General features: G+C 33.9%; 1 protein-coding gene across 1 annotated transcript; it reads left to right on the forward strand.

Moving 5' to 3' along the window:
* The first annotated feature begins 1,288 nt into the window (after positions 1 to 1,288).
* LOC132720524 (caspase-8-like) lies at positions 1,289 to 26,664 on the forward strand. Its single transcript, XM_060704677.1, has 13 exons — positions 1,289 to 1,417; positions 2,440 to 2,690; positions 3,485 to 3,686; positions 11,593 to 11,828; positions 12,327 to 12,398; positions 12,772 to 12,870; positions 13,530 to 13,717; positions 13,921 to 14,086; positions 17,037 to 17,555; positions 20,635 to 20,733; positions 21,724 to 22,026; positions 22,330 to 22,519; positions 23,992 to 26,664. Exons 2-13 carry the CDS (start codon positions 2,468 to 2,470, stop codon positions 24,122 to 24,124), a joined length of 2,430 nt encoding a protein of 809 aa, XP_060560660.1. The 5' UTR covers positions 1,289 to 1,417; positions 2,440 to 2,467; the 3' UTR covers positions 24,125 to 26,664.
* Positions 26,665 to 26,709: the final 45 nt, after the last annotated feature.

A 26,709-nucleotide genomic window follows, 5' to 3' on the forward strand; every position in this document is an offset into this window, starting at 1 on the left:
GGGTTCCATACCAAAACCAATACTTAAATGCACTCGAGATGATATGTGTTTTCAATATGATTTTGCCTGGTGTTTCTTTTTAGAAGTTTTAACTTTAAGAACAGTGTACTATCTTTAGGAATACCGGTGTTAGAATCCTCCAGCATATTATTCTAATTCTCTCTCTAAAAGCTACATGTACTTTAAACAGTCTTTGATCATAATAAGCGGTTTTCTTTGTTTATGTTTAATTTACGATGTATCTGTTCTTTTATTCAAGTCAGTTATGGTTAACATGTCTTTGTGAATTTCAATTTTGAAATAACTTTATGCATATATGCATAATGCTTCAAAGTTTGACGGAATACAAACAAACAAAATGGAACGAACGAACGAACGAACAAACAAGAGCCTTATATTATGTCCAAGCAAGAACAAACGAACAAACAAACAGAACAGAACAGATAAATGAATGAATGAATGAATGAATGAATGAATGAGAATGAATGAATGAATGAATGAATGAATGAATGAATGAATGAATGAATGAATGAATGAAACTAAATAAATAAATAAATAAATAAATAAATAAATTACATGCACCTCAATTCAGGACATGTTTCCCCCTGTGTTATATAGTGATGCCTTATCTAAGCATTGTAAAGTTTTTAATAAAATTTGTAAATAGTTGGTATAGCAATTCATTTTGTTATGGTGAAAATGATTGATTTAACCTACCATGGTTCCGTATCGCAGACTTTGAATTACGTATGTGTTTTTTTGTTTGTTTTTGTTCATGTTAAATTAGATTAATGTATTTGTAACTGCGAAGCTTAACCAGTTATTCATTAATTAGATTTAAACAGATCAGTATGCGAGGTTAAAATGATAAATTCTATCATTTCTGTTACTGTAAAAATATATTATGTCGATAGTTTTGTAAAACTGGAGTTAATATTTTATGGATTTTACGCAGAATTTTTTTAAAAAAAAACAAAAAATACTTAACCTAAAATATTTTTCCAATGAAACTGGTATAGGACAAGTTTTCATGATAATTATAAAAAATGGAACGAATTGTTAAAGTTTATGATGGCAAATCATCATTAAAGAAGGGCGAATGTTAATGGTGGCGAATTTTTATTCATTCGGAAATTCTCGTTGATTATCAAACTCCTCACACTGATAACCTCCCTTGGCAGAATCTGTACTGATAAGGGGAGATCACTGCGTAGGTTTCAAGGAGATTGGTTGATTATGCGTTGCAAGTAAGACGGATATGGCCGAGAAGTTGCAAAATCTAATGTCTCTTGAATATCTATTTTTAGATTTGGAATTTCCCTCGGACATTTCATAGAAAATTTATTTGGTTTATATATAAAACAGAACTAGTATTTCTTGTTACTTATAGAATATTAAAGATATTTTCGTTACACTGGTAAGTGTCTTTATTAGATGATTCAAATATATTGTTTTATTTTTATGATTAAACATTAGAGGAAAGGAACATAACGTTCAAAGTGAAAGTTTTGCTATTTGATCACTGTTGATAAAGTCAAAATAGATTCTATATTTACCTGCCAAAGCATATTTTCGTTCTGGCCCGAATTTCGCTTTTACTACGTAGAGGCGAGATATTGCCCAGACACAAAATAGCACAATATCTCGTGACACAGTCTACTATTTGATAGATCTACTTAACTTGTTTACAGTGTTTCCTATCTTCATTGATATATAATACCCAATTCATATCCTCCTCGCCTTTAGGCCTTATAATCATATCCTCCTCGCCTTCGGGATAATAAGGTGTTTAAGCATCAACTTGGTAATTTCTGTAATTCTTATATGTTCAGTTTCACATATTTGGATTTCCCTGTTGATGTGGTCAGGGTCTTTGAAAGATCAGATGTTTTACTCATTTTTTTTGTCAGAGTTTAAAGTCTGTATATAGTTACTGTACATGACCTTATTTATGGACACATTTAATTTAATTTTTCAACAGATTTTTTTTTCAAACTTGTCTGTTGTTAAAATTTTAAAGTGACATAAGTTTATTAATTTGGTTTGTTAACAGGGAATAAAACTGATATTTGATGTAGGAATATTTTACTTGTTTTTACAAGTAGAACTACTTGAAATTTGTATCATGTGACTTTGATGATGTTGTTTTTTTCTTTCTATTTTATAACAACTGTTATTTTAACAATTTTTTGACTTTTAGACCTTGTTATTTATGTTGTAAGTAAAAACAATTTACCATCTATTTATCTATTGATATGATTATCATCAAGATCATTTTTCAGAAAATGAAATCAAAAGTTGACTCAAGATATATGGAAATATAAACATCAAATGCTACTTTAACTTATTTATCATGTTAAGCTATGCAATAAGAATATAAGAAGACTTTCTTTACAATTGTTAGATAATAACAAAACTGTAGCTTTCTTATTCTTTCAGTTAAAGTAGACAAAAACAAAACTCAAGAATGAGTGCAACTGTTTTACCAAACTTGGAATCCTTACATACGGAGGACCCGCCAGGTGATGAGGACACTGAAGATGTTCAGTGTGATTCGCTACGATTATTCTCACAGGAGCCATCAATTACAGCCATAACAGATTTACACCAGCGTCTGATCGACATAGATGAAGAAGTAGGTGATGACGAACTGGAAGGACTCAAGTTTCTTTGCCGTGATCACATCCCAGGTATTTAATATCAGTTAAATTAAATTTTAATTCAAATTGTCAATTGTTTTTATTTCAATTGTGTTTTTTTTTTGTAATCAAAGTGCTAAATGGACTCTTGCAGTTTTACGAAGATAAAAAGTTATTACCACCTATTCAATTACTCACAAATAGTGTTACAAACAAAACCATGTGTTCATTTGTGTAAACCAGTGCCTATGTATTATCTTAGTGCCAGTCAGCCAATTTGCATCAAACTGCCAGTCAGCCAATTTGCATAAGACTGTCCGTATAACTGTTAGTCAGCCAATTTGCATAAAACTGCCAGTCAGCCAAAATGCATAAGACTGTCCGTCAGGCAATTTGCATAAAACTGCCAGTCAGCCAATTTGCATAAGACTGTCCGTCAGCCAATTTGCATAAAACTGTTAGTCAGCCAATTTGCATAAATCTGCCAGTCAGCCAATTTGCATAAGACTGTTCTTCAGCCAATTTGCATAAAACTGTTAGTCAGCCAATTTGCATAAAACTGCCAGTCAGCCAATTTGCAAACTGTAAACACTGGCATGTTCATCATTTTTTGATTGCTTGATTTATTTGTGTATCATGCAGCCTACAGTACAAAGTTTTTACTGGCAGCAAACTAACTGTAAGGGATTTTATGATTTAAAAAGTTCAAGAAAATGTTCAAGAGTATTTTTTTTTATAAATATAGTAACATTAAATAACAATTGACTGTAATTGTCCAGTCTTTAAATTAGGAAAAAAATTATGTCAATTTACAGAAGAGTGTATATTAAAATATTTTGTTTCAGTCTCCAAACTAGAAAAATCACAAACAGCATTGGAAGTATTTGATATAATGAAAAAGATGGTACTGATAGAGTCAAACAATGTAGATTATCTGCTAGAGTGCCTCGGACGCGTCCACAGATTGGATCTTGTCAGAAAACTCGGTTTCCAGCCTGATGCTGTCAGGAACCATTTACAAAACTTTAAAAAACTTTTACCATTCAGGTAATGAATTTGGTGAACAATTAATGTTATTTCTTAATTATTTAAAAAGTAATACTTAAGGCTTTTTTGATAATAATATTCTTTTTTCCAAAATAATGTAAAAAGTAATATTGAAGGCTTTTTAACAAGGCACTTTTTGTATGCCATTTATAAAGAAGTGATTGTATTATATACATGTATGAGTTGAAGTTTTGATTACAGAAGAAATATGTTATTCAAGGTAGAAATTTGTTATTCAAGGTACAGTAGAAATATGTTATTCAAGTTAGAAATCTGTTATTCAAGGTTGAAATATGTTATTCAAGTTAGAAATATGTTATTCAAGGTAGAAATATGTTATTCAAGGTAGAAATATGTTATTCAAGGTAGAAATATGTTATTCAAGGTAGAAATATGTTACTCAAGGTAGAAATATGTTATTCAAGGTAGAAATATGTTATTCAAGGTAGAAATATGTTATTCAAGGTAGAAATATGTTATTCAAGGTAGAAATATGTTATTCAAGGTAGAAATATGTTATTCAAGGTAGAAATATGTTATTCAAGTTAGAAATATGTTATTCAAGGTAGAAATATGTTTTTAAGGTAGAAATATGTTATTTAAGGTAGAAATATGTTTAATATTCGAGTTAGAAATATCTTATTTAAGTAAGCAATATGTGTTAGGTAGACATATGTGTTATTCAAGGTAAAAATATGTTATAAAAGGTAGAAATATATGTTATTCAAGTTAGAAATGTGTTACTCAAGGTAGACATATATGTTATTCAAGGTAGAAATATGTTATTCAAAGTAGAGATTTGTTATTAAAGTTACAAATATGTTATTCAAGGTAGAAATATATTATTCAATATAAAAATATGTTATTCATAATATCTGAAACAGACTCAGTCATTGTTACTGTAACTGTTATATTGTCCTTTTTACTCTGCATACTCATTGGCATGTTGCCAATTTGATTCATTTTTTAGTAACAAGATTCTTATAATTAGTAACAAATGTCATGAAGCATAGCCATTTTTTTAGCACTTGAATAGACAAAATTTTGATTCAAATTTTCCTGATGAAGGTCATATAAATGACTGAAACTAGTAGACTCCAATGAAATATTGTAAACTTGCCCAGGTGTTGACGTGTATTACTCTTTATTTTGAATTTACATTGGTTGATCGGCATAATTATGTAATGTTAGTTAATTTTAGTAATAATAGACAGTAAAAGGACATAAACATAGGCATTGGTCATTTAAATAAAATGTAAGACAACAACCTCTGGTGAACCTGTAGAAATGTAATGCAAAATTCCCATGCATGAAATGATTAATCCGGGAAGTTTGTCAAACTGAGGAAAGACATGTCTAAAATATAAATGAGCCGCATCATGACAAAACTAACATAATGGGTTTGCGACCAGCATGGATCCAGACCAGCCTTTGATCTGTGCAGTCTGATCAGGATCCATGCTGTTCGCTTAGAAACCCTATAACAAATAAAGAAACTGATAGCGAACAGTATGGATCCTGATCAGACTGCGCGGATGCGCAGGCTGGTCTGGATCCATGCTGGTCGCAAACACATTATGTTGGTTTTGTCATGACGCGGCTCAAATGTTATTAGTTCTAAGGAAGAATTTATGATGAAAGGGGACATGATATAGGATAGTGTTTTATATATTGCACTGTAAAGAAATATGACACTTTAATAACAATTAAATAACAAAAGGTACTTAGTGCTCGCCAATTTTTTTAAGCCAATCACCGACGAGGATTTTTCAAATTTTCAGGTTTCAAATCTTAATAGAACAGATTTTATATAAACTGGACGTTTTATTTTATAAAACGCAAGTGGGCGGAGCTAAGTTTCGACGAGCGCTAAAGTGAAATATACGCATGTGCAGAGATCTTGAAGTTTACTCCTACTAATCAATATTTATGCATCATGTTTTTTCCGTACACGCACATGTATATCGTCACTACGGCATAGAATTAAAAAAAAAAGGTTAATTGAAATGAAAACAGGCAAAATAACAGTTAAAATGTTTTATTACTTACGGAACCAGTATCATTTTATAATTTCCAAATAAAAAGTGCACTTATTCCAACAAAGTATGTATGTAATATTTCTTACTTTTTATGTAAATATTACAGCCCGTGCCGCTGCAAAACCGAAAGTAGGGTGTTTTTATTAACCAGGTTTTCCGAAGGAAAAAACTGGTTATTAGATTGAGGTATGTCGGCTGGCGGGCGGGCGGGCGGATGGGCGGACGGGCGGGCGTTAACAATTTCTTCTGTGCGCAACTCCTCCTACATTTTTCAACGGATTTTGACCAAACTTTCACAGAAGCTTTGTCATCAAGTGACCTGGCGCATATTGTCGGGGTTTTGTGATTGGATAATATTTGACCTAATTATGGCCCTTTGTTTTTTTTCCTTATATAGAATATATAGTGAATAATTTCTTCTGTGCCCAACTGTTCCTACATTTCTCAATGGATTTTGACCAAACTTTCACAGAGGCTTTGTCATCAAGTGCCCTGGCGCATATTGTCGGGGTTTTGTGATTGGATAATATTTGACCTAATTATGGCCCTTTGTTTTTTTTCCCAATATATAGGATATATAGTGAATAATTTCTTCTGTGCCCAACTGTTCCTACATTTCTCAATGGATTTTTACCAAACTTTCACAGAGGCTTTGTCATCAATTGCCCTGGCGCATATTGTCGGGGTTTGTGATTGGATAATATTTGACCTAATTATGGCCCTTTGTTTTTTTCCCAATATAGGATATATTAGTGAACAATTTTCTGTGGGCAACTCCTCCTACATTTCTCAACGGAATTTGACCAAACTTTCACAGAGGCTTTGTCATCAAGTGCCTTAGGGCATATTGTCAGGTTTTGTGATTGTATAATATTTGACCTAATTATGGCCCTTTGTTTTTTCCTTATAACATATTATATAGTGAACAATTTTTAACATGCGCAACTTCTTCTACATTTCTCAACAGATTTTGACCAAACTTTCACAGTAGCTTTGTTATCAAGTGCCCTGGGGCACATTATCGGGGTTTTGTGATTGGATAATATTTGACCTAATTATGGCCCTTTGTTTTTTTTCCTTATACAGATTACATAGTGAACAATTTTACCATGCGCAACTTCTCCTTCATTTCTCAACAGATTTTGACCAAACTTTCACAGAGGCTTTGTCATTAAGTGCCCTGGCGCACATTATTGGGGTTTTGTGATTGGATAATATTTGACCTAATTATGGCCCTTTGTTATTTTTCCTTATACAGAATTTATAGTGAAAAAATTCTTCTGTGCTGAACTCCTACATTTCTCACAGATTTTGTTCAAACTTTCACAGTAGCTTTGTCATCCAGTGCCCTGGCGCATATTGTCGGGGTTTTGTGATTTAATAATTTTTTATTTAATTATGGCCCTTTGTTTTTTTTTCCTTATACAGAATATAATTACAGTGAACACTTCCTCTGTGGCAATTCCTCCTACATTATTCATGTTTTACATTGCACATAGTTACATTGTTTGTTGCTTGTATTTGTATTTCAGATACAACATATTTATCTATAATGGTGATAATTGAAAACCTGGTTTCATGGCATTGCCATGTTTCTTGTTTACATTTACATTTATTTTTGACAATATAGAGCAACGGTGGGTAATGTCGACCCTCGTATAATATCGACCCCCTCCCGTTAAACTTCATTAATGAGTTTACAATTAAGGTTATGTTTGCTGTCGATCAATTATTATTGATGATGTCATCGATTACGTTTTACGCGGCCATTTTGAATGTTCTCTGAGCAAACAAGATTCACGACATTTTCCATTGTAGAATCGAACAAGTTTTAAACAGCTCCGTTAAGGTGAGTGAGTTATTATTTCATGCTTGTCATATTTGTAAAATATTGTTTGTTTAGATATTTTTAACTCCGGATAACTGTATATAGTCTTTAAATGTGATTTAAAATGATCTCAAGGTTATTGCTTTTACTTACAGAGGATCACGCGGGGGTCGAAATAAACAGAATATTATTTCAAAATCTAGTTATATCGACCCCATCGTAAAATATTACATAAACTTGTAATCGAAAAGATTCTTTGCTGGGGCAAGATGATATTTCTTAGTTGCATGACTAGATCTAAACATGTTTAAAATATACACAGAGTGACATACAATTTATATACTGCATTGACAAAATATAGATTTTTTTCTATTTTCTTTTTTTCTCATTTTCAGGTATATGTTTGAAAAAGAATGTCATCGCAGATTTGTGCTAAGAAAAGGGTGCAGTACAAGCCCGAGGCAATGGCTTTAGCTATACAGATGGTTAGAAGTGGCCAAATGAGTAGGAAAGGAGCGGCAAAGGCTTACGGCATACCTAAGACAACGCTATTGGACAAACTTTCTGGTCGAGTACCTGAGTCTACTTCTCTTGGACGGAAAACTGTACTCACGCCGGCAGAGGAAAACGTACTTGTAGCTTACGCTAATTTGATGTGTGATATTGGTTACCCGCTTACAAAGAAGGAGTTTGTTTATGAAGTCCAGCATATTTTAAACCTCGACGGACGTGAAACACCTTTCCGTGATAATCTACCGGGTAAGGACTGGTTTGTTGGCTTTCAAAGGCGTCATCCTGAGATGGCATTTAGAAAGCCTATGTCTCTCGGGCATGAGCGCGCGGCAGTTACAATAGAAAAAGTAAATAATTGGTATACTGGTGTATATATGTATTTACAAAAGGAGTTTCCTGACACTTATGATGCATTATTAAAAGACCCGCGCCGTCTTTATAATGCTGATGAAAGCGGTTTCCCGCTGTCAGTAAAACCTGGCAAAGTTTTGGCTCCGTCTGGTGCAAAACATGTATATAATGTTGTAGCTAGCACTAAAATGCAAATTACTGTTATGGCTGGCTTCAATGGCTTTGGGGAATACCTGCCACCAATGATTCTTTTTCCTGGGGAAAGACTCCGTGATGTTGGTTTAGCAGGTTTCCCGGAAGCCATTTATACGACAACCCCTAATGGTTGGATGACTTCGGACACTTTTGTTGAGTTTCTAAAAGTCCTTGACCAGTCCTTAATTAAAACAAATATTGCACGTCCTGTACTCCTCTTTGTGGACGGACATTCCACCCACATGACACTAGAGGCTGCTCAATTTTGTAAAGATCATCAAATTATATTGTATTGTCTTTTGCCAAATGCTACACATCTCATGCAGGCAGCCGATGTAGGACTCTTCTCACCCTTGAAGTCCGCCTGGCAAGCGGCTGTGAAAACCTGGCAAATGTCAAACATTGGCCAGGCGGTCACAAAGAAAGACTTTCCAGGCATATTTAAGCAAGCTTGGAGTAAGGTAGCTACCTTCCAAAATGCTGCAAATGGCTTTCGTAGATCAGGTTTGTTCCCCTTTAGTCCCGAAGGTATAGACAAGACAAAACTTGGTCCTGCTAGATTAGTTTCCAACACTCAAACAGTAACTCAAAACACTGTTACTGATTCTGAATCAAACTCTGTTGAAGCTGCAAATTCAAGCCATGTGTCCGATGTGATTGTCAATGTAGTAGGCTCTTTATCAAGCACGGTTCCCCTTTCTACTGTCAACAATGATATTTCAATTACGTCTAGTAACACGTATGTAAAACCCGACGTAAATTCCCGATTTGTTGACACTGCACAACAACTGCCTGTAAGCACTCATTCAGTAGTCTTTCCTGCCAGTTCTATTTCTGCTATAATACAATCAAACACCCTTGTGTCCCCTGAGGTTAATACTTCAGATGCTGTATCATCAGTCGTTTGTCCTTTACTGCCTATTCCCCAACCTTCTTCATCCAAAGGTCTATCAAAAAACCCGGCAACGGTATCTTCTGCATTTCAATACTTACGTGTGCCAGAAGTAAAACCAAAAAAGAAAATTGTTCAGCTCCGGCATAAGTTGCCGAAAGCGTTATCAGGGGATGAAGCATTAAGTATGTTGAAAGAAAGAGAAGATCGTAAGAAAGAATTAGCGAGGTTGAAGGAAGAAAGAAAGTGTCAGAGAGAACTTAAAAGAAAACAGAAAGAAGAAGAGAAAGAAAGACGCAAGCGAGAAAAACAGGAAAACCTTAAAAAGAAATTATCATCAAAACCAAAGAAGCAAAACTCAAAGAGTAAAAAGGTAACTTATAGCTCTGAATCTGATACAGATATGTCAGATAACGATATTCCATACATGGATCACGACAGTGATGATTTTGAGGAGAGCTTTGTCGATGTTTGTCCTGTATGCAAAACCTGGAGATCTTCTGAAGAATTACAAGAAGCATGGATTTCTTGTGAATCATGTTGTCGGCAATGGCATGTAGTGTGTGCCGGCTACACAGATTCAGAGGTCAATGAAAGCACGTTTGTCTTTGTGTGCAATGCGTGTGAGTGAAATGTACTCGTGCATATGCAACTGTTGTTTTTGTTGTTGTTGCTTGAAACTGTTATATTTAAGATAAATTGAAATTGAAAAGAAAAAAAGAGAATGAAATAGATATCTTCAAGTGTAATTTGCGTTTGTATTCTTATTTTTAAAAAAAAGTTATTCATCATGTTTTAGAGGTTTATATTTAAACTGCCTGATATGTGTTAAGGTCTTGTTTATATTTAATAAACATAAATTATGTACATGTAGTATAATTATAATGAAATTGTTGGGTTGATAATCGCACTGTGTTATTAACGATACATTTTCTTTTAAATCTTATAGCCTTGAATTGTGTTTATTTTTAAAAAATTGAAAGGGGGTCGATATTAGCCGAAAGGGGTCGATACTGACAGTGTCACGTGTATATTGGAAACATATGCCACTGACATTAAGAAGGTAAAACGGACGACCGTATTGGTTGGAAACAACCAATAGAAAAAGCTGGTTCATATGCTTAGGTCATATGCTACTAAATTCTTAAATCAACATTTCATTGAATAGTATCGCGTTAAAGGGTCGATATTACCCACCGTTGCTCTACTGCCATTTGTCCGAAGATGATATGTATATGAAATATTAAATATGTATGATGCATATATAATCAAGCTACAGGGTCATTTCAGCCCGAAAAATATGTCGAGGTGACGGGCGAGGCAAGACATGTCGACTTTTTGTAGCTTTTTGTAGCTTATTGTGAAGTTGCAGTACATGAAAATCGGGCACATGACAAATCAGCACATAAATAAAACATTCTAGTGTTTCGTGGTATACATCTTTTCTACGTGTCATATCTCCTTTCCTTATTACAATGAATTTTACTGCATTGTTATCCATCGCTGGTTTGTTTTTAGCAGAGAATGACCTGTGTATGTTCAAAGAGGGTACCGTTTGAGAATATTTCGCAAAGAGGGTACCGATATGGATATGCACCGTGATATTGTCTGATTTACCTAGACAGAATGCGGGAATAAGCTATGACCCGAAAATGTGTACCGCTACCTCTTCCAAATTTGGTTATGTATACACATTTAGGCTATCGTGTGACGTCATGCAGTGTGTTGGGCGGAAAAAAATGGGCGGAGCACTAAGCCGGTTAGAGTGCATATTGGATGTTCGCAAGCTCCGCTCCTTTTTAGCTTTCTTATTTACGAAGAACACCCAATATGCACTCTAACCTATACATGTAACAGGTGATTATCCGAAGCTGAAACCTGAAATTCACTTAAAAGAACTGCTTCACGGGTTAGATGATCTAAGGGGGCTAGTTGATGTCCGGCATGAACTGATGGGGTTAATTGAATCACCAGAACAACTAAGTGGGTTAGTTTATGTAAAGGGGTTAGTTGGTGCAGTTTTGTACTTAGTTGACCTTTTTTTACACTAAGTTGATCTATTTTTAAAAGAAGTTTATCTATTTTTAGAACATTACTAATGGACATCATAGAGGACCTCGATGACAAGGAAACAGAACAAATCAGATTCTATCTTAGAGGAAAAATTCGCAAGAAAATTCTGAATGACAAAAGGTCGCTTCTTCAATTATTTGTTTTTATGGAACAGGAGGGGTTATTGTCACATGATAACCTTGACCTTTTAACAAAGGTCATGGAGTCGGTGAGAAGGGGAGATCTGGTAGATAAGATAAGAATATATCAAGGTATGTTTTTACACCATTGTGTTTGTCATATAAAATCATTTTTGTTTGTTTTAGCTTGTATGTAAGTCAGTCAGTTACCATGGTTACAACATGATAACTCTTAAATAAGGCAATAGATTGTAATGATTTTAAGTTAGCAGATGAAATAATTTTTGAAATGGGGCCGTGGCCGAGTGGTTAAAGAATCAGACTAAAAATCTAAGGATTGCTTATCGCCAGGGTTCAAACCATGTCAGGGGAAAGCCGTTGTTTCCTTGAGCAAGAATCTGTACATTCATTGCTAAGAAACTGGTTGGTTCCAGGAAAGGATTCGAGAGTGTTTTAATAAGCTTAAAACTTCCAACACAGTCAAATTAAAATGAACTAAAGTAGGTGAAATAATTTGGCTTCAGACCACTTATTTTTCACTTTATTAAGATGTCAGGTTGGGGTATGAATGCCTTTATGTGATAGCTCTAGTTGGAAGTTGTATATTAGTTATTATAATTATATTTTTAGGATTGGAACCACTTCAAAGACAAGGTCCAGGATTGAACCCAACCGTACCTTCACAACAATCTCAGCCTACAGGTAATATTTACCACTGTGTCATTATTTAATATAAAGATACATTTGTCTTTCAGTATACTAAAGGAAATAAAATTGGTATAATTCATAAAAAATATACATGTACTATGTTTAATCGCAGGACTGGCAAAATCTGATTTTGTCTTACTAAATGTCCGTTTTTATGAGAATCAGTTCTTAACTTGCCCGAATGATATTTATAGAGTTAATTATTCAAAATTTCCACTTGTCCATACAGGCTGCGGGACAACCTGGGCAACATGGACAATTGATTTTGCCGCCCCTGAACCATGGAATATTTCAGTAATAATAAGATTTTTTAAAGTTGTACTATTTTGAAGCTTTTTCAAAACTTAAGAGTTTCATTTTTTTCTAGTACCAAGTGGGCAGCCAAGTAACATTGCACGGTCGGTGAGTGCTGGCACCATAAGCTTTAATAGTGAAGAAAATGAAACTACGGAAGTACCAGATAGAAGTTAGTATTGTGTTTGATTTTGATCTGAAAGCCCCAATATGTATTTATATTTTTATTTTTCTCTATATTGAAAGTATATTGTGACTGGATATCAGCATTTCTGGTCTTTTATGAGTAGAAAATACTGATACAAATTATTTTATAAAATGTTTTGTTCTAAAGCCGTTCTCAATTATCAGTTTAACATTTTCTGTTGATATAAGTGTTTTTTGGTTTGTTAGGGTGCAGACTTTAAATTACTTCCCCTTGTCCTCATGCTGAAGGCTTTAATGCTATGATAAATGTAATATCCTTACATTCATGCTTACAAAAACAGATAGGTGGCCTATACTTTGAGTGCAGGTTCCTGCTTATGTCTGAATAATACACTGCAATCTCCTGGATTAGACCCCTATTATGTATATTTCAGTAGTAAAACTTGTTTTAAACAGACCAAAATTAAACAGAATGAACCTTATATTATACTCCTGGTTAAGACACTAGGGTTTGTTTCAAAATATAGCCCAATACTACGACTTGCATCATCAGTTTTTCAATAAAGACAAGGCTGAAAATTTGCCATATGCCCGTTCTAGTATCGCCTGACGTAAAGCTCAATATAAAATAAAACAAAATAAGAATTTTAGAATAATTTTTTTTTTTATTTTTCATTTCAACAGGAAACATCCCTCAGCACCTCCTGGATCAGATAGTCACAGATCTGACTCCCCAGGTAGAAGATTTGGGTATTGAACTTGGCTTTACAAATCACCAACTGGTACAGTATCAGCGCCAAATACCAGAACCAAGGGAGCGAACTCTGAAGTTAATTCAGGAATGGGAAACTAATGTTCAAGATAAAGGAAAAGTAAGTATATCTGTCATAGATATGCCTCAATTACCTCCCTTTGCCAATATAACAATATTTTCATGCGCTTACTGATGTCTGTGTTTCTATTTTTAGATTGTTGCTATATTGTGCTATTCACTGACAAATTTCTTAATTTTTATTTTTAGATTGTAGCTTTTGTTTTGCCATATATCAATTGATGTCTTTTTTTGTCTATTTAGATTGTGCCTGCATTATGCTATACACTAACAAAACTTGGGTGTAAGAAAAGTGCTGAAGATTTGAAAAGATGGACGAACAGCTTAAATGAACCAACTGTCAGACCGGGGTCAACTGAATATCAACCAACTGGTCCCCCTGGTGACGGTGATAACGTTTGTGTCAGTTGTACGTTGTCATTTAGTTATATTTTGAACTTTCTGCAAAATTTATATCAAAGACTTTTTCAATTTACCATTTGAGCTTTTTCATGTTTTCCAACTGATCTTGTTTTATCTGCTATGACATCTTTAAACCGCTGCCACACCATAATGCAACAAATGGCAACCATCATCTTTTGCCCTTGACCAGAAGGTATATAAAGATGAGTACAGAAATACAGGTCGCATAACTCAGAGACTTGTAATCTTAATGTTGGGGGTTTGATTCCCGGGCTGGCCAACTAAAATTACTTTTAAAGAGACTTAAAATCAAGGTCCCGTTTATGAGTGCTTAAGTACTTGGCACGCTAAAGAATGAGGAGAACCTTCTGGAATTCAGGCATCTTTCTGTATCTGTATCTTGCACCATCCTCCAAAATCTAAAATGACTGATGCACTAATAGAGGACTTGCCCATATGGGCAACAGGTGGCGAGTATAATTAAACACATATAAACAAACACAGGCAGGTCAGTGATCTGATGAGTACAATAGATTCGAATCTGGTAATCAAAACACAATCATTGCTTTTATTTTGTTTAAAAGTCAGTTTACTGTTTAAACTGCTTAGAATTTAGAAACTGTTAATGGTTATTAAAGCAGTTTAAGCAGATTTTTCTGATTCTAAATTTCAGTATTTACATATTTTGTACTTTGATTGTGTTATACAGTTGGATTGTGTAGGAAACTATATGCTTATAGGCACACTTTCTAATCCGTCCCTGGAACCAACCAGTACTGAGCAATGAGTGTAAAGTTTCTTGCTCAAGGAAACAACGACTTGCCCCTGACAGGGTTTGAACCCATGTGGCTAGCGATCATTAGATTACTAGTCCGATGCATTAACCACTTGGCCATGTTGTCACATGTATTTTTAGCTCACCTGTCACAGAGTGACAGGGTGAGCTTTTGTGATCGCTTTTCGTCCGTCGTCCGTCAGTCGTCTGTCCGCCATCCGTCCTTAAACTTTTACTTTAAATGACATCTCCTCATAAACCACTAAGCCAATTTCATCCAAACTTCACAGGAATGTTCCTTTGGTGGTCACCTTTAAAAATTGTTCAAAGAATTTAATTCCATGCAGAACTCTGGTTGCCATGGCAACCGAAAGAAAAAACTTTAAATATCTTCTTTTAAAAAACCCTAAGAGCTAGAGCTTAGATATTTGGCATGAAACATCTTCTAGTGAGTGTCTACTAAGTTTGTTCAAATAAAAGCCCTGGGGTCAAAATTGGCCCCGCCCTGGGGGGTCATTGATTTTCCCTATATGCATATAGTAAAAACTTAAAAAATCTTCTTTTAAAGAACCCAAAGAGCTAGAGCTAAGATATTTAGCATGAAATATGTTCTAATGGGTGTCTACCAAGTTTGTTCAAATAAAAGCCCTGGGGTCAAAATTGGCCCCGCCCCGGGGGGTCATTGATTTTCCTTATATGCATATAGTAAAAACTTAAAAAATCTTCTTTTAAAGAACTCAAAGAGCTATGGCTAAGATATTGAGCATCAAACATGTTCTAATAGGTGTCTACCAAGTTTGTTCAAATAAAAGCCCTGGGGTCAAAATTGGCCCCGCCCCAGGGGGTTATTGATTTTCCCTATATGCATATAGTAAAAACTTAAAAAATCTTCTTTTAAAGAACCAAAAGAGTTAGAGCTAAGATATTTAGCATGAAACATGTTCTAATAAGTGTCTACCAAGTTTGTTCAAATAAAAGCCCTGGGGTCAAAATTGGCCCCGCCCCGGGGGGTCATTGATTTTCCCTACATGCATATAGTAAAAACTTAAAAAATCTTCTTTTAAAGAACTCAAAGAGCTATGGCTAAGATATTTAGCATCAAACATGTTCTAATAGGTGTCTACCAAGTTTGTTCAAATAAAAGCCCTGGGGTCAAAATTGGCACTGCCCCGGGGGTCATTGATTTTCCTTATATGTGTATAGCAAAAATCTTCTTTGAAAAAACCCAAATAGCTAGAGTTAAGATATTAAGCATGAAACATCTTTTAGTGAGTGTCTACAAAGTTTGTTCAAATAAAAGACCTGGGGTCAAAATTGGCCCCGCCCCGGGGGTCATTGATTTTCTTTATAATTATGTGTATAGCAAAAACTTAAAATCTTCTTTGAAAAAACCCAAATAGCTACAGTTTAGATATTAAGCATGAAACATCTTCTAGTAAGTGTCTACAAAGTTTGTTCAAATAAAAGCCCTGGCCCGGCCCCAGGGGTGTCATTGTTTTTAACTATATGTGTATAGTAAAAACTTTAAAAAAATCTTCTTTTAAAAAGCCCAATGAGCTAGAGCTTAGATGTTTAGCATGAAACATCTTCTTATGGGTGTCTACCAAGTTTGTGCAAATAAAAGTCCTTGGGTTAAATTGGCCCTGCAACGTTTGGGGGGGGGGGGTGTGGGGGCCTTTATACAGGTGAGCGACCTCAGGGCCATCATGGCCCTCTTGTTAATTAAATGACAGAATTCAAGAAGATTAATGTATAATAAGGTAGTACTTTACAGAACAAGTTTGAAATATATTTAAAGTCTTACTGTAAATCAAAAGAAATGTCAATGCTGATGACAAAATGGGCGTTGGTTTTATAGCCATTAAAAGGTTGGGTTAAATGGGTCATTAAGTCATGTGTGAATGATTGTAAAAGTAATAATTTATAGACTTTATGTGTACATGTTTCAGGGTTTTCATTACTAATAGATTAGTGATCAATATTATCGTTGGAAATGTAGTTAAGATTGGTTGTATTTTCAGCCTGTTGATTTAAATTTCCCCTTTGTTCCTTGGCCAAAATTGGTTGTTTTCTGTGGCACATCTGAAGCCTCATATAAAAATGGAAACCTTGCAGATGAATTAAGTACATGTGGTGCATAGTCTGTAATTTTGGATGTATTTTTTTATCTTCTTTTTTTCAGTAAGAGAAGCCCAGCTAGACTCTGTACGACAGCAAGTGGCATTGTCTCGTCTGCAGCAAAGGGAACCTGATGTGAGACAAGCTCCGCCCCTTCCACAAGGTCCTGCCTTTGCCAATGTACCTGAATTAAGACAAGTACTGCCCCAAACACAGGTTCCAGTCCCTGGACAAGTACTGCCCCCAACACAAGTTCCAACCCCTGGAAATATGACGGAATTTAGACAAATGAATGGGCATCAGCAAATATTGTCGAATGTGATCCCAGCACAAAATGATGTTAATATCATAAATGGTGGAATTGCTGTTTATAAACAAGGTGATAATTATCTTGTTAATGCAGGAATCAGTAGAGAATTGGCTCCACAGATGGTGCCATTGGAAAATTTTATAAAAGGTCAAGGTCAAAGTCAACAGATTCAAGGTGTAGGTAACAGTCGGCAGATGGCACTTCCGGTTGTTCATCAGCCTAGCCGGCAAATACCGGAACTCCCCGTGTACCCTATGAACAGAAGACCAAGAGGTTTGTATACGTAATTATTATATCTGTTTTAAAAATACCTGGATTGTCAATTAATGTGATATGAGCCACACCATTACACAACCAACATAGTGCGTTTGTGACCAGCATGGATCCAGATCAGCCTGTGCATTCACCCAGACTGATAAGGATCCATGATGTTAGTTTACAAACCCTAGTACTAATAGAGAAACTGATACCGAAACTGATAGCGAACATCATGGATCCTGATCAGACTGGGCAGATGCGCAGGCAGGTCTTGATCCATGCTGGTTGCAAACGCACTGTGTTGGTTTTGTCATGGCGCGGCTCATATATTGATAATTTGTAGGATTTAAGAAAATTTGATGAATTTTTCTGTTCTTTTGGATGAAGTAATAATTTTTTGCTGCATATTTTAGTGATTTCCTTAAACATAATGTATTTTAGAAAACAATGTACATTTTTGTGTACCATTCAATTTTCAATTGCCATTATAATTATACTAGTCCTGATGTCTGTAGTGTTTTTTTCCCCTACATTGGGAATGGTGCCGTTTCCGGACAGATTAGGAAAAAATCCATCGGTTTGACTCAAATTGGGAATTTTATATTAGATGCAAAATATTTATTGGGAATTTCTTTTATCCAGGAAGACATGAAAATTTTGCATAATATACACTTGAAAACCATGTATTATTAACTTTAATGGTTATTTTTGCTACTTGAGGTCAAAAAATAAAGATAATTCTGTACTTTTCAAACTACTTCTGTTTCAAGCTCAGCTCAAATGTTTTTTCAAAACTAATGATTAATTGCACTACATAATGTCCTGTGTCATAGAGATCTCAGGTTTGGGTATTTTTAGCAGCTCTTGTTGATTTTAAATCAAATGCTTAGTGGTTGTTTTTACAATTTCATGTTAAATTTACATTGTTTAATAATCTAACATTGATTATTTATTGGTTTTTAATCTTTTATACTGGACTTTCATTCATATATTACCTTGACCTTCAAGGTCAAATGTTGAAGGTCAAATGTCTAAATTTTATGCCACCACAGCATCTGCGATTCACCTGTGTGTGTGTGTGTGTTTGTATGTATGTGTGTTATATAGATTATTTAGTGAACTTAAAAAATCTTCTTGTGAAAAACCACTAGTCCAATTTCAACCAAACTTGGCAGGATTGATCCTTGGGTGAAGGGCTTCCAAAGTTGGTTAAAGAATTTTATTCCATGCAGAAATCTGGTTGCCATGGCAACCAAAAGGAATTGTAAGAATAAATTTAAAAAATCTTCTTGTAAAGAACCACAAGGCCTAGAACATAGATATTTTGCATAAGGCATTGTCCTATAGGCCTCTACCAAGATTGCTCAAATTATAGCCCTTGGGTCAAAATTGGCCCGGCTCCCGGGGTTATTGAATTTTTACTATATGTACATATAGTAAAAACTAAAATATCTTCTTGTCTGAAGGAACAAGGCTTAGAGCTTTGATATTTGGTATATGATATCATCTATAGGTACTCTACCAAAGTTGTTCAAATTTTGCCTCTAGTGTCAAAATTAGCCCCGCCCCGGGGGTTATTGATTTTCAGTCACTTATATATATAAATAATGTACATAAAGTAAAAATTTAAAATCATTTTGCCTGAAGGTACAAGGCTTAGAGCTTTGATATTTTGTATATAATCATCTATGGGTCCTCTACCAAAGTTGTTTAAATTATGCCTCTAGTGTTAAAATTGCCCTGCCCCAGAGGCGATAGTTTTCCTTATATATACATGTATATAGTAAAAACTTGAAAAAATCTTCTTCTCTGAATTGACAACGGCTAGAGGATAGATATTTGGCATGAGACTTTCTACCAAGATTGTTAAGATTATAGCCCTGGGGTCCAAATTGGTCCCTCCCTGGGGGTCATTTATTTTCACTATGTACATATAGTAAAAAATTAAAAAATCTTATTGTCTGAAGGTACAAGGCTTAGAGCTTTGATGTTTGCTTTATAATATCATCCATAGGTCCTCTACCAAAGTTGTTCAAATTTTGCCCCTGGTGTCAAAATTGGCCCTGCCAGGGGGCATTGACTTTCATTATGTACACAAAGTAAAAACAGAAACTTAAACAAATGTTTTTTGAATTGGAGAAAGCTACAGCTTAGATATTTGACATGAAATGTTGTTTGGTGGACCTGTATCAAGATTGTTTGAATTAAACACTTGGGTCAAAATTTTGCCTTGCCCAAGGGGACAGTGACCTACTTTCTTGTCCTTTGATGTACAGCGTCAAAATTTTGCCTTGCCCAAGGGGACAGTGACCTACTTTCTTGTCCTTTGATGTACAGCCATGAAATTTGGACTATATGCACATTTTTATTTGTCAGATTGAACTTTGATATCAGGTGACCTAGATTTTGATGATGTGACCTACTTTTTTGTCCTTTAATGTGCAGCTATGAAATTTGAACCATATCATATGCACAGATTAAGATGTAAAGTGAACTTTGATATCAGCTGGCCTAGATTTTGACAAAGTGTCTTACTGTGTTGTCCTTTGATGTACAGTCATGGAATTTTAGCCATGTGAAATATGACCTTCACCACCAAATTCACTAGACTCAACTGCATTGATAGATTCCTACTCTTTTAATCTTTTATTTGAATAACAATAGATTTAACCACTAATCTAATAATAAGAATTAGATAGGTCAGTGATCTACGCATTATGGCAATCTTCATTTGTATAGAAACAAAAAAAAATCTGCTCCTACATTACTATTTTATTTTAGTGTTGTATTAATGCGGTGGCATAGCATTTTTCACAAATGCAATCTTGTTCATTTTCTTGTTTTGGTGATTTTTGCTAGTAGTAGTAGCTATAACTTTGTTATTTTTGAATGAATTGTCTCCAAACTTGGTCATAATAATTTTTTAGGATAGACCTTTAAGTTAACCAGACAGACTTTCACCTTTAGTCATAAATGACCTTGACCCTAAAGGTCAAATTATTTTAATTGCGTAACCTTGACCCTGAAGGTCAAATTATTGAAATTTTCATTTTTTGTGTACCACTGGCTATAACTTTAATAATCTTTTATACAGGATGGTGTGTAATTATAAACAATAAAGAATTCCATGTAATTCAAGGAGATAACACAAGTAAGGAGATGCCAGCTAGGAATGGTACTGACAAAGATGCAGGTAAAACAGCTTTTATTACATGCTTTTTGGTTGTTTATAGAAATATATCAGTGAAACTGATATTTTCACTGTTTGAAACAGCGAAATTATCAATTTGATATTTTCACTGTTTTTAATTTAAGCCCCTTAGGTTGTTTCAGTGAAATACCAGGTGCAAAGTACTGCCTACTGGAAACCAACTAAATGACGTGATATCGTAAATGACGTTACGTTGTATTATAAATTGGAAAGCTTTTCATTTAGTATTAGGTTAAAATGTCTTTTTAAACATTTCTTTGCATATAATAGAAAGAAAATTTGTTTAGCTTAGTGTAAGATCGAATTATATTTCACCTGCGCCACTGGTGAAATATACCTTTTGGTGCTCACTAGGTGAAATATATTCTGATCTTACACTGAACTAAACAAATATCCTCTATATCATAACTCCCTTAAATTCCTACACAAATTGTTTCTGACACTTTACCATGGATACATAGTTGGTGCACAACCTTTTTAGTGAATTAGATTTCAGGGCGGGCATAATTATTTGTCCATATTGCCCAGGATGTCCCACAGCCTGTATGGAAAAGCAGAAATTATCAAGAATTAACTATCTAAATATCATATGGACAAGTATGTCAAATTCAAGTTTTGCTGCCCCTTGATTTGATTTTTGTTGCATGATACAATGTTGAATGTGATTATGTATGCTTGTTATATAGGTAATGTTAAAAAGTTAATTAGAAATTAAATTAGAAAAAGGAATTAGTTAATTAGAATGAAATAGGTACTGATTTTCTTCATACACTTCTGGAATAATAGGTTTTACAAGTTTTATACTCAGTTCTACACTAATTTCATTGTAATGTGCATTCAGTTTTGTAAAGTCAGTTTTTGTCTTATTGATATTTTTAGAATCATTACAGCACACATTCTATATTTTCAGAATCATTACAGTAAGTATTCTATATTTTCAGGATCATTAGAGTATGTATTCTATATTTTCAGAATCATTACAGCACACATTTTCGAAGCTTGGTTTTATTGTGCGACGTCGAGACAACCTCACTGAAACTGAAATGATGACCTATTTAATTGACATCGCACACAATGTAGATCATACTGACTTTGACTGTTTTGTTTGTTGTATTCTAACACACGGAGTGCTAAATTATCTTTATGGAAGCAACGGAAAACTTGTGTCCATTAAGGATCTTACGGAAACTTTCCAGACGAACAGATGCCAGACGTTGGCGGGAAAACCAAAACTTTTCTTCTTGCAGGCTTGTCAGGGTAGAGATAAAATGTTAGGTGAGTCATCAGTTAGTAGTTATTGTTGACTGGTTAAGATCACTGAATTAAGATTCGCTCAACCCTGACTGCTGGGGGTTTGAATCCTGACAGGGATTCTACATATTCAATGAACCTCATTTACATGTGGCTACACAGATTCAATACCCTAATAGTTTATGAAAGTTGGTATTAGAAAATATTGCTTTGAAATGAAAAGACCATTCCAAATAGTTAACATGAATATGATATGCAAACATTATTTTATGCTTGTGCAAAAACTTCATATTTATTTTTATTTCGTTAATTTTTTATTTTCGTTAGGTGGCTCTGAATTGGAGAGAGATATGCCCCGACTTGAATCTGATCAGGGAGATCGGGAAATGATCCCTAACGAGGCTGATTTTCTCCTAGGATACGCAACGGTTCCCGGCTATGTGTCATTCAGAAGTAGGAACCATGGTTCCTGGTACATCAGAAAGCTTTGTGAATTACTTGAAAAATATGCAAACAAGTAAGCCTTTTTTTTGTTAGCATTTTTATGTCGTTGATATTCGCCCGCTAAGCTTGACAGTGAGAGAATCAGATAAGTAATCTAGGAGCCACTGGTATTATACTCTAGCTAGGCAAATATCTGAGTAAGACTAAAAAAAAAGGATTGGAGCGCCACACTCAATACCGTATTCCAGTATATACTGAGGCTCTTGAATGATTAAATGCCCTTGAATGATTAAATGCTAAAATCTTGCCTTTTCACCCAATGGTATGAAATTTGAAAGATCTAATTCATCTTTTCACACTGATTCAAATATGATAATGAATGAAAAATGTAAGAATCAGCAAAAATTGTCTTTTTTGTGATAATGATTTCTGCAAGCGTCTGGAGGTACTGCTTCAGTCCTGCATTGAGTTAAATCCCAAATATTCTGTTATTCATCTAGGACATTGTGTATATTGTGTATATTAAATGGTCATTTATCTCTAAGCGCTTATTCAGAAATAATAAGGGATTAGTAGCCGATCACTTGTGGAGAAATTGGTAATGACTGGTTAGTTATCCAGTTATCCAGGAAAGTCAGTGAGGTAGATGGAATGCTGAGTTATGACAAAAAATGTGTTAAAATTGGCATAAAGAAACAGAAAAAAAGTCATTATTGAGAAAAAATGGTCATTTAAGTATTGTTGACTCTGATAGAAAATATAAAATTACATTTTATTGTTGTCATGGACATTTTATTGTTGTCATGGAAGGATGGCCTACTTGTATAAAATATTGATATGGAAACAAGGTTTAATCCTGTCTGGTATGAATAAGTATAATTGGTTGGCCAGTTTTTATACTCTGATGTTATGTTTTTTAATGATATAAAAAGAACATTTCCAAATTCAATGCTGAAAATAAATTTTGCAAAACATACATACAGCAGGGTAAGTTCAATTTGGAAGCTATACATGTATTTATTACATGAAATCACTGTAATTCTTCATAAAGTGTACCCTCTTACATAAAACATGATGACCCCATAAACCCTATACATGTTACAGGCATTTCACAAAATGACCAGCCACTTCAGTCCTTTTTATACAAAATTCTTAAATTTCATAAATTTTAGAAAAATGCCTGCTTTTAGAAAATGCCTGTAACATATATATTGAATGGATGACATCATTTTTAATGTGTGACATCATTTTAGATTGGTGACATCATTTTAAATGGATGACATCATTTTAAATTGGTGACATCATTTTAAATTGGTGACATCAATTTAAAGTGGTAACATCATTTTAAATTGTTGACATCATTTTAAATGGATTTATGACATCATTTTAAATGGATTTATGACATCATTTTAAATATTAATGGATGATATCATTTTTAATTGATGATATCATTTTAAATGGATGACATCATTTTGAAAAGTTTAAGCGGGTTAGTTAGTGTAAGTCTATTTGAAATGACAATTCATGTGTGATCCTGTGTTTCAGGTATGACTTGATGAGCATCTTAGTAGAGGTTAACAGGGAAGTGGCTGGAGCTAACGCGGCAATGGATGGAGGCTTATACAAACAGATCCCAGCTCCATTAGTTACCTTAAGAAAGCAGCTCTACTTTAAATGAACTTTACAAAATGGAGCAGTAGTTGCCATGCAAGAGTCCATGGAAACCATGGATGTTGGACATAAGGAAATGAATCCATGAACTTTTTCTTGTTTTCAAAGACAACAGACTAATGTTTTTTTAGTGAAGAAAGGATGTGCTCAGTATGTTGCGTATTTTCGGTATGAAATTTAAAGGAACTCCACTGAGGTCCAAAAGCCTAAAAATATGAAAATTTAATTTCTGAAATATATCAGCAGGGGGGGACTTAAAACAGTTACATGTATATATTAAAGATAGTAATGAAATTTTGTCAGAAAATAGTTGTAAAAGTGTATTTTTGTGCTATTGTAAGCATGATATGAGTGATAGGTGAGTAAACAGTGAGTGAAAATTGAGTGAAAAGCGTTGCAATGCTTTTCAATTTTTGGTCAATTTTCACAATATTGAATTAGAAGAAGTATTATGGAAAAACGGAGGGAGGGAATGATTAGTGATTTTGGACACAAGTTACTGGTCTAGACCAACATCAAATGTAACATTAATCTCAAAAAATTATATCCAGTCCCATCATTTCAGTGGAGTCCCTTTAAGACACTTTACTGATTTATGGTATTTTGTTTTGTATATAACGAGTACTTGCAACTTTTTATCTTTTCTCTTTGTACATACAGTCTGCCCTTTCATGCACCACTTTAGCATAAAACAGAGCAGACCTGTGATAAGTATCAAAAATTAGAAACACTTTTGAAAATTAATTTTGCAAAAATGGAGCTAGTGTCATGATACACATGTTGGTGCCTTCCTTGGTTAACCTTTTTGTTTTGGTCAATTTCTAAGAAACTTTCAAGGCTGTTTACCATATTTACTTGTCTATTAGACAGATCACTTATAAGATGGGGTCCTTATTTTAACTCAAATGGCACTTTTTGTTAAGACATTCTTATAAGACAGGTAGTATTTTTTATAAGAAAAATTCTACTGTACCTCAGTTTTTAATAGAAAAATTGTCAAAAATCATGAAAATGAATAGACAGATTGGTTGGAGTGATAACCATTTTCTAAAAGGACTCGGGGGTCTAATAATTACTTAAGTTACTTAAGGTACATCAGTTTTATATATCAATTGAGCTGATAATTCTAAAACTGATTTTTGCAAAATTATGTCCAAATTTAGACTGATTTTTTTATTGCCCTAGTTAAACTTTTTGTTAAGGTCCATTTCTCAAAACCTATTATAGATATTTACTTTAAGCTTGTTCACTATAAACACTTGCAGAAATATTCCTTCTTTCTTATATTACTTAAATTATACTATCTAGCGCTGGGAAAAGTGGAGTGTGCTTAATACAAACAAGCCATGTTAGAGCAATATTTATGCATGAATAGTGCTATATGTTTTTTTTTCTCATGAAATTATTTATAAGAATATTGAATAACCTACATTGCCTATCTCCCTTGATTTGCTGCTGATTTAACTTCCTAAGCTTGTAAAAAAACCTTGACATTTCTGTCAGAAAGTTCAATAAAACACCAAAGTTAGTTGAAGGATCCAACAGCTTTGGCTTTCTCTATTTTTACAATGAACATATTTTGTGATAAAGATAAAAAAAACATCATTATGATCTTGATAAATATTGATTGTTGAGCATGTTTTGTGACCAAGATTAATAAAGTATCGGTATGATCTGGATCAAGAAAATATATTGTCTGCTCTATGTTTGCAATGAGCATGTTTTATGACCAAGATCAATAAAGCATCAGTATGATCTAGATCAAGAAAATATATTGTCTACTCTATGTTTGCAAAGAGCATGTTTCGTGACCAAGATCAATAAAGCATTAGTATGATCTAGATCAAGAAAATATATTGTTTGCTCTATGTTATCATGGATTTATATTTGTAATATAAATCCATGATGTTATCAATGAACATGTTTTGTGACCAAGATCAATAAAGCATCAGTATGATCTGGATCAAGAAAATATATTGTCTTCTCTATGTTTTCAATGAGCATGTTTCTTGCAACAATGATCTTGATTAATAAATATATATTGTAGGTCTTTGTTTGCAATGAGCTTATTTCGTCATTAAGACCAATAAAGCATCGGTATGATCTGGATCTAGTAATTATAAACATTGTGTGTATTTTTTGATTAACATTAAGAGTAATCTCATATTTTCAATGCAGAAAATAGTTTTATAATTATTTTTATAACTATGATATGTTTTCCTTTCTTTACATAGTTCTCTTGTTGCGTCATTTACACGTTCATTTCAAACTTACCTAATATGACAAAGCCATGTAAACTATAATATTCAAAATCATTGTTGATTGTCATATGTCTTTTTGTTGCTATATAAGTTACATGATATGACTTAAAGATTGATTGCAGTGATAATTAAGATGCTGTTTTTATCTGTGATTGTAGATGTAGCTGTACATGTTTTTGATATAATCATGGCTGTAAATAACGCCGTGATATAACTAATGAAAATTGTGTATATATTTATTGAATAAAAAACTGTACAAAAACATAAAATGAGTTCATACATATTATTTGAGTTTGAGTTAATTCATTTACCAACTTGGCAATATTTTATT

This window comes from Ruditapes philippinarum, unplaced genomic scaffold (genome assembly GCF_026571515.1).
Source record: "Ruditapes philippinarum isolate M1 unplaced genomic scaffold, ASM2657151v2 ctg1183_1_1_1_1, whole genome shotgun sequence".
Lineage (NCBI taxonomy): Eukaryota > Metazoa > Mollusca > Bivalvia > Venerida > Veneridae > Ruditapes > Ruditapes philippinarum.

What these genes read in the sequence shown, in the direction of transcription:
- LOC132720524 (XM_060704677.1), top strand. Translation starts at nt 2,468, where the DNA reads ATGAGTGCAACTGTTTTACCAAACTTGGAATCCTTACATACGGAGGAC. An exon ending in ACAACAATCTCAGCCTACAG is followed by an intron (nt 12,399 to 12,771) that starts GTAATATTTACC and finishes ATTTTTTTCTAG; the next exon opens with TACCAAGTGGGCAGCCAAGT. An exon ending in ATGTTCAAGATAAAGGAAAA is followed by an intron (nt 13,718 to 13,920) that starts GTAAGTATATCT and finishes TTGTCTATTTAG; the next exon opens with ATTGTGCCTGCATTATGCTA.